Source organism: Sinocyclocheilus grahami, unplaced genomic scaffold, assembly GCF_001515645.1.
Source record: "Sinocyclocheilus grahami isolate Dianchi unplaced genomic scaffold, SAMN03320097.WGS_v1.1 scaffold643.1, whole genome shotgun sequence".
Classification (NCBI taxonomy): Eukaryota; Metazoa; Chordata; class Actinopteri; order Cypriniformes; family Cyprinidae; genus Sinocyclocheilus; species Sinocyclocheilus grahami.
Window position 1 is genome coordinate 431,496 of NW_015505822.1, and position 14,317 is coordinate 445,812.

General features: G+C 34.3%; 3 protein-coding genes across 4 annotated transcripts in view; 2 read left to right on the plus strand and 1 right to left on the minus strand.

Annotated features, from left to right (window-relative positions):
- Positions 1-5,080: 5,080 nt before the first annotated feature.
- On the plus strand, positions 5,081-7,289 carry LOC107558360 (uncharacterized). The gene is made up of 3 exons (XM_016242019.1): positions 5,081-5,617; positions 6,978-7,020; positions 7,175-7,289. Exons 1-3 carry the CDS (start codon positions 5,092-5,094, stop codon positions 7,287-7,289), a joined length of 684 nt encoding a protein of 227 aa, XP_016097505.1. The 5' UTR covers positions 5,081-5,091.
- A 987-nt stretch (positions 7,290-8,276) lies between these two features.
- Positions 8,277-10,166, plus strand: LOC107558361 (adapter protein CIKS-like). The gene is made up of 3 exons (XM_016242020.1): positions 8,277-8,408; positions 9,627-9,701; positions 9,930-10,166. The coding sequence occupies exons 1-3, from the start codon at positions 8,277-8,279 to the stop codon at positions 10,074-10,076; spliced, it is 354 nt and encodes a 117-aa protein (XP_016097506.1). The 3' UTR covers positions 10,077-10,166.
- A 2,595-nt stretch (positions 10,167-12,761) lies between these two features.
- Positions 12,762-14,317, minus strand: part of LOC107558374 (H(+)/Cl(-) exchange transporter 4) — a 23,678-nt gene continuing 22,122 nt past the window's right edge. For both annotated transcript variants that reach the window (XM_016242033.1, XM_016242035.1), the window contains exon 12: positions 12,762-13,332. In XM_016242033.1, coding sequence (XP_016097519.1) covers positions 13,242-13,332 — 91 coding nt within the window. In that variant the 3' untranslated portion in view covers positions 12,762-13,241. The remainder of the gene's footprint in view (positions 13,333-14,317) is intronic.

Below are 14,317 nucleotides of genomic sequence, written 5' to 3' on the forward strand. Positions count from 1 at the left end.
ATGAACACTCACTGCACTGAAGCAGCTCAGCTTTACTTGATTCTCCATCAATCATGTTTTAGAGTCTCAAATCTGATCCTCAGGATCTTTTGAGGAGCGTTTGTTTCCAGAAGCTTTACTTTCACTGTTCCTCAGCGTTTATTTCTTCAGCTCTCAATCAGCGCTGGATTGCATTGCATTATTTCAATCTCGTTTTACTAAAACAGATTACTGGAGATATAGAGTGATGGCTGATATTTATATTGTTTTTATATAAGTATCTGCTGTTATAAAGATCGCATTGATTTACATTACAAGCATCAGAATTTCATCATATAAGCCTAAATATCAGCATCTGCAGCAAATTGCATAATTTTCCTCAATTGAATCTTTGAATAATTGAGCTGTTTTTCCTCCATATTCTACCTATATCAGACTATAGGAGCCTTAAAAGCCTGAGGGATCAAATATGATATTATTTCATATATCCGGCACACGTACGTCACGGAGACGTCTATTTAATGTCTGCATTACATCTGCTAGACGTATTTTTTAGAGTGTTTGCTCACGTCTATAGGACGTTTCCTATCAGATGTCAAATAGACGTTTAGAAGATGTCTTTAAGATGTTTATGATTTAGAATGAATGTAAAACTGACATCTTAGAGACGTCTGTACACAGCAGATGCTTTCCAGATGAAGAGATCTTCAACAGACCTCTTGCAGACGTGTGCTATCTGGGACAAACATCTGATAGATGTCTTTCAGACATCAGTTTTACATTCATTCTAAATCATAAACATCTTAAAGACATCTTCTAAACGTCTATTTGACATCTGATAGGAAACATCCAATAGACGTATTGCAGATGAGCAAACACTGTAAAAAATAGTCTTGCAGATGTCAAATAGACGTCTCCATGATGTACGTGTGCTACCAGGGTATTTATGACATTTTATGGTACTTCAAAGTATACCATAATAAACCAGGTATTACCATAGCACTTCGTTGTAAATTAAACACATGCAAAAGATGATGTAGCACGCGTGAGAATGTACATGTACCCTATTTTTGAGGACATTAGCAGTTTAAACATTAACGAAGCAGCTGCTGTGATTGCTAATCTAACTTTAGCAGTGTTTAATTCCACCGGCTGTCTGGCTAACAGGTCTCACTATAAACAGGGCGGGCTGCTTGACACTTACACGCTAAACAAACCCAACGAGTATTGCATGCTGTTATTAGCAACAGCGCGCAAACCGCACGAGGCCCGAGGACTGTTTACAAACACTCTCGCGTCCGCATTTCTCAGCTCGCGTGTATTAAAATACAAAAGCATCATATGCATTTATTTACAGCCAAAATAACACCATGCGTACCGATATCTAATCATCGTTAAAGCAATATAAATTTACCTGCATTTGTTTCAGAGAATAAGTACACATTGTATTTTGTCTTACTGATCTTTTTTTACTTGGTTATGATTTTAAAAGTGTGGAAATTTGCCAGTAAAAACGTACACGTTTTGTTTTAATAATGTTGAGCTATTTTTTTACTATTTAAAAATTATGTCTACATCATTAAAAAAAGTACCTTGTTTTTTCCATGCATGCATAGATAGGCTACCATGACATATAATTATAGCAATTCAGTACCATGGTATAGTGATGCATAGTACTTCAATCACTACAGCATTTAACTCTTTTCAAGCATATTTTCTCATCTCTTTCTAGTTGCATGTGCACTGCACACAGTAAACTATAATCTATCATCTCAATCTAGACTGACTATATCTAACTTTCGTTTCACATCGGTTTGCAAAAATGCAAAAATTAAGACATTGTGCAGTCCGTTCGACTGATTATTATCACACGGATGACTCCTGCTCTTTAAGTTTAGCCTATATAAATTGTGAAATACAGCCCAAGTCGATAAAAAAAAAAAAAAAACCTGATAGCACACGTACGTCACGGAGACGTCTATTTGACGTCTGCATTTACATCTGCAAGACATATTTATTTACAGTGTTTTTGCTCATCTGCAATACGTCAGATGTCAAATAGACGTGTATAAGATGTCTATAAGATGTTTATGATTTAGAATGAATGTAAAACTGACATCTTAGAGACATCTGTCAGATGCTTTTACGCAGCAGATGCTTTCCAGATGAAGCGATCTTCAACAGACATCTTGCAGATGTGTGCAATCTGAAACTAAAACGTAAAAATTTATAAAAGTCAATTAAAAAGAATAAAACCGCTTACGTTCTGGCAAGGTTCAAATGAATGAATAAATGTTCTTCCAGTAACATTATAAGAATTCGTCCAAATTTGTCTGGCCTTTACCCAGATAGCATACATCTGCAAGAGGTCTGTTAAAGATCTCTTCATCTGGGAAGCATCTGCTGTGTACAGACGTCTGTAAGATGTCAGTTTTACATTCATTCTAAATCATAAACATCTTAAAGACATCTCATAGACGTCTATTTGACATCTGAACGTCCTATAGACGTATTGCAGATGAGCAAACACTGTAAAATACACAGACTGAAAATACGTCTTGCAGATGTAGCTACATTTAGTTGGACGTTCGTCTAATGTTTTTTAAACGTTACTAGGCTACTTGTTTCAGAAGGTTCAGAGAACATTCAAAGGTAACGTGCCCATAATATTTGCAAAACGATGCAAACGTTCGTATAACCAAAAAAAACTGTTTTAAAATCATTAAAAACTGGACGTTTAATAATATATGCTTGTGTGTGTATATGTACATGTTTGCAAATATGCATGTATTCTGCTTAATATCTATATACATAATGAAGGTCACTTGAGGTCATTATGGATGGAATTTAATTAGGACACATGTTTCTTTCCCTGGATGTATATACTGTATATATATTTTTATTTATTTATTTTTTTTAATGTTACTTTTCTTTGTAAAAAGGAAAACAGGTTATAGTTAATTAATGATATTTTTCTCAGTCAAGTCAATGGCAAAAAGTGTCCCAACTCACCTGAATGTACTCTTTTTTATTTACTTTTAAATATAAAAAATACCAAAATATTTTGTCATTGCAAATATATATTTAATACCTGAATTCACCCCTATATATATGCTTGGTTTCTTTCTCAAGTGTGTCAGGAAATGTTTGAATCAGTGATAAAGCGTATCTTTCGTCTTTATCAAATGCCAAATGTTTAACTGCTTCTTCCTTTTCACTTGACTTATTGGCTTATATTTGCATTGAGTCTCAAATGCTCAAACAGAATATCTGTATCTATATACTGCATAAAGATAAAGTGTTTAATGTATCTGCTTGCATGGCATAATGTCTCAGTTGTGGTCTGCAGGTTTGCACAAGCTGCAGAATTTTGGCACGCTGAGATAAAGAGTCATAATGCAGTGTGTCCTATTTAGGGACGCTGCATTTTAACTGCTTCTTCCTTTTCACTTGACTTATTGGCTTATATTTGCATTGAGTCTCAAATGCTCAAACAGAATATATAAAGTGTTTAATGTATCTGCTTGCATGGCATAATGTCTCAGTTGTGGTCTGCAGGTTTGCACAGGCTGCAGAATTTTGGCACGCTGAGATAAAGAGTCATAATGCAGTGTGTCCTATTTAGGGACGCTGCATGGGTGGATGTTACACTGAGGCCTATTTTTCCCCAGTAGAAAACAGCGCTGACCTCTTTCTTACGCCGTCATCTGGTCACTGTCAGCTTTCAGAAGTCTTCTTGGTTTCTGTCATTCGGTGAAGATGAAAACACAGCATGTGCAAACATGCTCTCAGACTGAACATTAAAATAATCGCGCTGTATGTGCAGCACTATAGGTTACGACAACTGTAGACATGCTCTGTTATAGCCTACAAACATGGCAGATGTAGTCTATTGACTGAAGGAGTTAATAGGAAAGGAAATGTCATTTTCATCACTTTTAGGTTATTTACAACAAAAGCATTGACCGTGAGAGTCATGTTGCAAATATGACAAAACCTTTCAGTCTGTTCTCCACCCAAAACTATCATTTGACTTTAGGGGCCCTAAAAATAGCCACTCTAGTCTTAAAAACTGGTTTGACCAACTAGCAGTTAGCCAAGGTGTAACCAGTCTTACTTTTTCAATTCCAATTAGACCAGTCTACCTTTTTGTAACTGATTTAAAAAAAAGTTATGACCAGTTTTGAAAAAAAAAAAAAAATTACATGGCTAACTTTTTAAGACTAGTCTAAGGAGTTTATGCAGCCGGCCCCACATGTCTTTGAATATAATGCACGAGTTGTGTGAACTGCTGTGATATGGTGTGTTTCTGTGCTCACCGAACTGTTGTTGCGAGTGAAAGTGGAGCATGCTTTGTTGTAATCCACAGAAAAAAGCAACAACGGTTGAATAAATGACATCACGAGAAACACTGAATTCACTCGCAAAACTATCGAGTTACCAAAAAAATCTTTGTGTTCGCTTGTAAAACATTTGCATTCTCTTGCAAAGACCCAAGAAAGTTTGCATTCGCTCACAAAAGCATTATTTTTCCCCTCCCACCTCATTATTTCTATCACAAGTTTTTCAAGCGATTGCTTGAAAAGCGTTTCATGGAAGAGCGTAAAAGTTTTTCTCATAAAAGTATTGCGTGTGTTCTCTTGCGAAACTGTTCCAACGAATAAAGTATGCTGTAAGAACTTCAAAATGATTTTTCTTGGCTACACGAACGTTAGGGGAACATTTCATGCATTCTCTGAATATCCTGAAACAAGTAGCAACATTTAAAAAAACGTCCAACCAAAACGTTTTAGAAAAACGTTCCATTAATGATGGTTGATGAATAATGTTTTTGTGCAAACGTTATTAAAGACCAGATAACTTTGAATGAACATTTTATTAACGATACTGGAAGCACGTTTGTTCATAACTTGTTCAGGACACTCCCCGTTAGCTGGGATTGCGTTCCCCCGTGAAATGTTCAAAATTACTGAAATATAGTTTTGATGATTTCCAGGTGATCCAATTAGACAGAAGATCCAGTATTGACATCATTGTCCCTGTAGGGGCTCTGTACAAATCTGAAGAAATTAATGTGTTGATTTTCTTCTTATGTTCAGATATCCAACCCACATGGCCCACGGCAGCGATCAGTACATGACTCTAAACTGTCCCGAGGAGAATGACGAAACCAGGAGTGAAGAGTTTGAGTCGGACCTTCAGAACTGTTCCACAACCATCCAACAACCTACTCAGATCATTCTCCAGCATAACGCAGTGAGCTACACTCAGCCCCCTCTGTGTGCATTATACGCCCATCAGACACACTTTTCCAGCTGGGACGGTCCCGTCAGGGAAGATTCCCCACACAGCCTGCCCTCCTGCCTTCCGTCTGCCGTCTACCACACGCTTTCAGAAAACGGCTCGTTTTTTCCCAGCAGGCCTCACTCTCTTCCGGGCATCTGTAGTCCGAGTCTGGAGAGTCTGGAGTATCCCAGATCTCTGCGTTCGTTCCCTCCATCAGGGAACATGTACCGCTATCCCTCGACCTCGTACCCCGACACTTACCTGCGGCCGCCGTGCCCCCCGCCGCGTCACATGATTCCCGTCCATCACTGCAGCTCCAGACCGGGACATCAGCCGCCCTACAGACCCTCAGGTGCGTTACGTTCAAGAGTTTAGGATTGGGATGTTTTTTTGTTTTTTTTAAGGAAATTCCCAGCTTACAAAAATATGTTCCAAGAACGTTTTTCTAACATTACCATTACGTTCTGAAAACGTTAATTCTGGATGTTCTCTGAACATTCTAGACGTCCAGTTTTTTGTGTTATATGAGTGTTAAGGGAACATTCCATTCCAAACTTTATGGGAACGTTACTTTTGAATGAAACAAGTAACAACATTTAAAAAAATGTTTCAGAAATAAAATGTTCCATGAACCATGTATAAATAGTGTTTTTGTGCTAACGTTTTGAGAACGTTATTTAAGACCAGATAACTTTGAACAAACTTTTATATTATATTTTATTAAAGTTAATACTTTTATTAGGCAAGGATGCATTAGATTGATCAAAAGTGACAGTAAAGACATTTATAATGTTACAAAAGATTTCAGAAGTCCTTTTGAACTTTCTGTTCATCAAAGACTCCTGAAAAATTAAATGTATCACGGTTTCCACAAACATATTGTGCAGCACGACTGTTTTCGACATTGATAATAATCAGAAATGTTTCTCGAGCAGCAGATCAGCATATTATACTGATTTCTGAAGATCATGTGACACTGAAGACTGGAGTTATGATGCTGAAAATACAGCTGCGCATCACAGAAATAAATTACATTTTAATACATATTCACATAGAAAACAGCTATTTTAAATTGTAATAATATTTCACAATTTTTACTGTATTTTATGATCAAATAAATGCAGCCCTGGTGAGTAGAAGAGACTTCTTTCAAAAACATAAAAAATATTACCGACCCAAACCTTCGAACACTAGTGTACTTCAGGTAGAAGGAAAATTATCATTTAATTATTAAAAATAAAGTTTATAGGTTATTCAGATTAACATTTTGATTTCTGGATGGTTTTCTAAAAAAAAAACTATTGAATAAAAAGACTTAAAAAACATGCTTCAATAACATCAGGCTGTAAAATAGAAATCAATAAATATGTTTCAAAACCATTTCCTTTTAATCCGAAAGTGCAAGCTGTCCAAAGTGCACAAAAAAGGGACAAAAACAGCACAAAATAAATCTAATTTGCATTTGCGCGTGAGAAATCCTCATGTTTCGTTCAGTCACGTGGCACTACCAAATCTGATGCAAGACATCTAAACACAGTAATTCTGAATTCAACACAAGCATTAATGTACAAAAACAGCCTGGATCTCATGTTGATTCACTGAAGAGTCAGAAAACCCTGCAGGTGAGAGAGAATCTACACGATTCAGAATCACTGGCAGCCTATATATGCTTATTTTATATTCTGAATCTGCATTTTTGACTTATTTCACAGGCCTGATGCAATACAGACAAATGGACACGCGCTTCTCTGAAAAGTGAGTCCCGTAACGTCATACTACAACACTGACACTCACTCATGGTCCAGAAACAAAAGACCTTTTGCTTTCAAATCAGAATGAATGCTGAAAAAAAAAGAAGGCTTGCAAATGTTAACAGTCTATGATCTGCTCTGTGTGTGTGTGTCTTCAGTGGAAATGCATCTGTGAACTCCAGACAGGCCAGTCAGTGCGTCACACACCTGCCACAGGAACAGAGTGAGTACTACTTCCTGTCCGCACGTCAACACGACACACACATACAGTAACGTGGATAGCAGGGTCAGAAATTAATTTTGCATTAAGGTGCAATATTTGCCCTCTGGTACTGATTTCCTGGACATTTTTTACATTCATAAGGACAGTTTTTATAATGACCTTATTCATTGTATCTGTGTTGTCTTTAATGTCAAATACTTACATTTAACCAATGACTTAAATCACCAATAACTGTTAAAATTGTACATAAATTATTGCCTACATTTAAAAAAACAGGGACTCCGTACAGGGTAGGGCTGCAGTGTTATGACAAAAATCATTATTGTTGATATGCTCTTGATATTACAAGTGATTATTAATGTCGATTAATAGAATACGTATAAAACGTTTTGTCACGTCATATTCTTAGGGATATGCCGGTATCAAATTTTCATGTTGCGATTAATTGCTAATGCTTTTTTCACGATATACGGTATTATCACGATAATATGCTGTCATAATACAGTATAACAGGTTTAATAACTTTTTTCTTATAACAAAAATAACTAAACATTTAAATGCAATAAAGCAATACAGAAAAGCTAAAAGTTTTACACAGATTAAAGTGCAAAAGAACTATAAAGACCAATAGGTATCCCTTTACAATAAGACCTCATTAGTTAAGCTTAGTTAATGCATTAACATTCACAATCAGCAATATCTACATTTGCTACAGAAGTTATGAATTAAGTCTTAGTTCATGTTAGCTCATTAAATAACACGGTTGCAACTTTCGATTTTAACAATGTGTTATTAAATATTGTAATTACCTAAGATTAATGAATGTTCAGAAGAATTTTTCATTGGCAGTTTATATTAACTAATGAATTAACTAATGTTAACTAATGAAGCCCTAGTGTAAAGTGTGACCGAACAATAAAGAATCAAAACACTTTCAAACAATATCTAGCGCATGTTGTAGTCCAGATTAAAATGTAAAAAAAAGATTGAAAATAAATAGCCTATTAAGTCTAAATATGTAAGTATTTGGCGCTGTGATGAACTCCCTGCAGAAAGATTACCTGATCATCATCATCATCAGCCTGAGGTATTACGAGACCATATCAGGCATGAATACCAGTGTGGAGGGCGACGAGAGAACGTCAAACACTGTGTACATCCACAAACAGGTCCCAAAATAAACTAAAACTAACATTTTTATTATTAATAATACTTTTGCTGATTCCAGTAAAGTTTAGGAAATACTGAATAGATTAAATAATAATAATAATAATTCTTATTATTCTTATAACTTTAGTGTGAGCATGCAATGTGATAATTTAATAAGCTCAAAAATGCATTGAACACACAAACATTGAATGCATTAAACTAATAATAATAATTATTATTATTGTGTATTTTTAGGAATTAATAATAATAATAATAAATAATCATTAATTCATAATTAATAATAAAAATAGAGTTTAGCATGGACATGCAATGTGTTATTTTAATAAGCATAAAAATACATTTGTACAAACAATTATTTAATGCATTAAAATAATAATAATTATTATTATGATTACTTTTATTATTATAATTAATACTAATACTACTAATAATACTTTTGCTAATTCCAATAGAGTTTAGCATGAGCATGCAATGTTATATTTTAATAAGCATAAATATGCATTGCACACAGAAATATCATATGCAATAACATAATAACAATAATAATAATTATTAATAATAATAATAATATAGTTTTTATTATTATTAATACTTTTGCTAATTCCAATAGAGTTTAGCATGAGCATGCAATGTTATATTTTAATAAGCATAAATATGCATTGCACACAGAAATATCATATGCAATAACATAATAACAATAATAATAATTATTAATAATAATAATAATATAGTTTTTATTATTATTAATACTTTTGCTAATTCCAATAGAGTTTAGCATGAGCATGCAATGTCATATTTTAATAGGCATAAAAATGCATTGCACACAAATACAAAATTCTGTAAAAAAATAATAATCATTATTATTATTATTATTCTTTTGCTGATTCCAATAGAGTTTAGTGTGAACAAAAATTTTAAAAAATGGCACGCATTATTGAATGCATTAAATTAATAATAATAATACTTTTTGATTAAATTAAATTATTTAATTTAGTTGCTCATATGTTTTGAATAGAATCATTTTTTGGGGGGATGAAATATTTCACAGAGGTCATTGCAGTGCATTCTGGGATTGCATGTGCTGCCTTAGTCAAAACAAGCATACTAATATAATTGCGAGGGTTCGGTTAAGAGAGTGCCGCTCTGGTTACGTTTGTTAAATTCTAGTGTAAACACAGATTTGTGACCTTGTCGATATGTTTGATTTCCTCCATCAGCTGCAGAGCGAATTCATTCAGAACGGCTGCAGGAACTACAGGTTCATTCCTATTCTGTTCCCGGGAGCTAAAAAGGTTTGTGAAATTCAGCACACTGCAGTTTACCCCAAGCATTTCAGTGGATCAAAGCATGTTTGTGAGCTTGTTACAGCACTAAACGGGTTCAACTAGTCCCACATTCTCTACACTTCACAGAGCGATGCACTGAACCGGCGAATCATGATTAATGAAGCAAATACCGACATCATTTCAGCTTCTGTAAGATTTCTCTCAGCAAAGGACCTGTTTTCTTCTCGTTCTCAGTGTTACGTTCCCACCTGGCTGCAAAACACGCACGTCTACAGCTGGCCGAAAGATCGGGACGATATTCTGCGCAGGTTAATGCGTGTGGAGAAATACAACCCTCCTCCCATCGGCCCTCTGCCGACCATAGTCTCCATTCCTCTTTAGAGCAGCGTCCTGCTTCCACTGTGACAAATGAGCCAGAACCAACATCAGCCACGATTAAAGGGGTCATATGGTGTTTGTAAAAGAGCATTATGTTGTGTATTTGGTGTAATGAAATGTGTTTATGCGGTTTAAGGTTAAAAAAACACATTATTTTCCACATACTGTACATTATTGTTTCTCCTCTATGCCCAGCCTTTCTGAAACGCGTCGATTTTTACAAAGCTCATCGGTCTGAAAAGCGAGGTGTGCTCTGATTGGCCAGCTATCCAGTGCGTTGTGATTGGCCGAATACCTCAAGCGTGTGACGGAAATGTTACGCCCCTCACCATACTGTGATGATGCCCTGTCCGGCCGGAGCGACGAGACAAAAACATTAAAACCCATTATAAACTAGGCATTTGTTGCATCCAGTCAGGACATAATTACTGATTATAATGACTTCTACTGGCTTTTTACATGTTGCGTTGCATTGCATCGCGCAGCGTAAACATAAAACCATGTCTGCATTTGTGATCGGAGAAATGACAAACAGCAAGCGCTACTCTCCACTGCTCAAAACTCACGTTTGAATCGTCAGTGGCAAATTCTTTAAATATGAAAACATACTTGCAGTCTGTGAGTCAGAACAGCCGGCATTGTAGTCTACTCTACCAGGATCAGGAAACAGTCCTCCATAAAATGTGCTGCACACATCTGAATATTTGGGTTGAAGTGTTCTGGAACAGTGTTGTAAATACAACTTAACCACTGATTTCTAGTCGTGTCCTCTTTTGGAAGACCAAACAAAGTAGTTTCGCTTTCACAACGAAGCACACAGCGTCTTCACGACATGGCGGCGGCGGCAGCAACAATACTACAGCGAGAATAAAAGTTACGCCTTCTTTCTTTGCGTGAACGTTTGGGCGGCGTTATGCAAATCTTCCCACATAGTGAGGTAGACATGTGGGGGCGTGTTAGAACGAGCCGTTTTAGGTAGGCGTGGCTGACTCTTAACTTTTATAAAGAATATCTCTTTGGGTTTGAGACTTTAGTCTTTGCAACTTTACAGATCTTCTTTTATCAGCCGTTTGGACTCTCATTCTGACGGCACCCATTCACTGCAGAGCAAGTGATGCAATGCTACATTTCTCCAGATCTGATGAAGAAACAAACTCAACTAGTGAGGTCATGTGACGACAACGTAGCATACTACAGTTTGAAATGTTTATAATTGTATACTGTATTCTTTTCCTTATACTTTTTAGTGAAATTACTGTTTGAAGAAGCGTTTTACACTTTTTAATTGTTTGTGAATGGAAAAAGCAGATCTGATACATTTGAGTTTGTTTCTGTTAAACTGTGACGTGTAAAAGTTACTGTAAAAAGATACACAGTAGCAGATTATGCTATCTTATTGTTATAATAATAATAATCAGATATTTTGGTACTTCATCAGTCTTCTGCTTTGAAAACATAAATATATGCACATTTATTTATAGTGTTACAGTTCTCAATTTTTTCATTTTTAATAGTTTTTCATGTGAAGAGAGAGTTTTCTTTTAAGCTGTATATCTTTTCCATTGTACTTTCTGAAAATATTTGATGAATTAAAGAATCTAATTAAAAAAAAAACATTTAACTCGCTGTATGTCTTTCAAGTATTATCTTTTGAGAATTTTTTTATTATACTTTCTAAAAATATTTTATGAATTAAAGAATTATATCTAATAAAATAAGCTCAAAATCGAATTTAATAAAATAATTATTAAATTATACAAAACATTTAATTTGCTGTGTCTCTTTCAAGTTTGATCTTTTGAGCTGTCTATCGTTTTCAAAGTACTTCATAAAAATATTTTATGAATGAATTATATCTAATAAAATAATGCAATAATATGCAATTATTAATGTTTCATAGAAAAAATTACAGTCTTTCAAGATTTATCTTTTGAGTTGTTTATAATTTTTTTATTGTACTTTCTGAAAATATTTAATTTTTTATATTTTTTATATTTTATTGTACTTTCTAAAAATATTTTATGAATTAAAGAATTAAATCCAATAAAATAATGCAATAATACGTCATAATTTATGAATATTTCATACAAAAACCCTTTAACTCACTGTGTGTCTTTTGAGCTGTATATTATTTTCGTTGAACTTTCTGAAAATATTGTATGAATTAAAGAATCAAATTTAATAAAATAATGCAAAAATACATAATTAAATATTAATATTTTATGCAAAAAAAAAATACTCACTGTATGTCTTAAGTTTTATCTTTTGAGTTGTTTAGAATTTTTTATTGTACTTTCTAAAAATATTTTATGAATTAAAGAATTAAATCTAATAAAATAATGCAATAATACGTCATAATTTATTAATAATATTTCATACGAGAACCCTTTAACTCACTGTTTACCTTTTGAGCTGTATATTATTTTCACCGTACTTTCTGAAAATATTTAATTTTTTCTATATTTTTTTGTACTTTCTAAAAAAATTAATGAATTAAATCTAATAAAATAATGCAATAATACGTCATATTTTATTAATAATATTTCATACGAGAACCCTTTAACTCACTGTTTACCTTTTGAGCTGTATATTATTTTCACCGTACTTTCTGAAAATATTTTATGAATTAAATCTTATAAAATAATGCAATAAAAATACTTCATTTTTTAATAACAATATTTTTTATTATTATAACATACCCTCATTTTTATGTGCTGAACTGGAGCAGCGGATGAACATTAATATCTGTAACGGAGATGCAGTGTTTATTTTACAAGGACAATATTCATGTTTCAATACAACAGCAAAAAAAACATTAATAAATAACAACACAACAGAAATGATTCCCACAAACCTAGAGTTGGATGAAACAGTCACTACCATACAGCAGATTAGTATTCTAGATTATTTGTTCTATTTTGACCCTTTTGCAGTTAATAAATGAATATAATAATATAGCCTCCTCTGCACATCTCGCATCAAATACAGCAGCTTTCAAAAACACCTCATTTTCATCCCACCTGTTTAACAGTTGATCAGCACGGCTTAAAGTAATGCATGTCAAATATAAATATGATAAAAACAGCAGTAAAAAACACTGGTATATCTTCACGCCGTCCGCTTTTGGCCATGGTTTACTGCGTTTACTAGCAGATCGGACAGTGGAGTCTAGTTGAACATGATGGATTCGGGATCCTGGTTCATCATTTGTGCCATGTGTCTCAGAACATCCTTCTTAGTAATGATTCCCAGCAAACGTCTGACGTAAGACAGAGAGAAGATGCTTTAGTCGTCAGTAGTTTAACCAAACCTCATGCTTTAGAAGGGGATTTGATCTCATCCGTTTGTCTGATCTGACCCGTTAAAATAAAGTCTGGTCCACATTTTATATCTAAAACCAGACTATATTTTAACGTCTGCATCCAATTAAATGTACAAAAGTGATTTGATATACATAGAAAGCATATTAAATGCAAGTAAAGTCATTCAGTGTAGGGGTGTGCGATATATATCGTCTGCGATAATATCGTAATTGTTGTTTTAACGATGTGCGATTTGACATTGTCGAGTATTCTGCAAAAACCATTCAAAGCATCCCTACAGAGCGCACGCATGCATCACGTGAAGTCTAGACTAGTGCGCGTGCGCATTTAGTGTGCGTTCTTTCACTGCATGATTCAGGCTATTAAAGTGCATTTAGAATGATCCCAAATTCAAGACATGACGGCAGAAAATTTATATATTTATATCACTTCATATAGTTATTCAATTTCACACGAAGAGTGCCGTTTTCTCCAAAAATTACCGTGATTACAAATGTGACGTTGAATTCAATAAACAATAAGTTAATTAAGAGACTTACGTTTTAGACACCATGTTTTTGCTTTATTTCGCCAAAAAGAATCATCCCGAATACAGCCACAACGCTGTTTTGTGTCTCTGAGCAACATGACGGTGTTTCGTTCCTGAATGAATCACTCGTTTAAATGATTCGGTTCAATCGCAGTGACTCACTTATTAACAGTGCTTTGCTGCCACCTGCTGGCGGCTTTAATTTCACATTTCAGCTTTTTCTTTCTTTTCTTTTTTTTTCTTCTTCCATGTTTTAAATCATTTCAAATATCAGTATTCAACGTTTTATGTTTAATATATCAAAACATTATTTATGCATTTGTAATTGCAGGTTAAATGCATTCGTGTCTTGCATTAAACAAAATACATGTGTGTAAATACATCTAAATGCC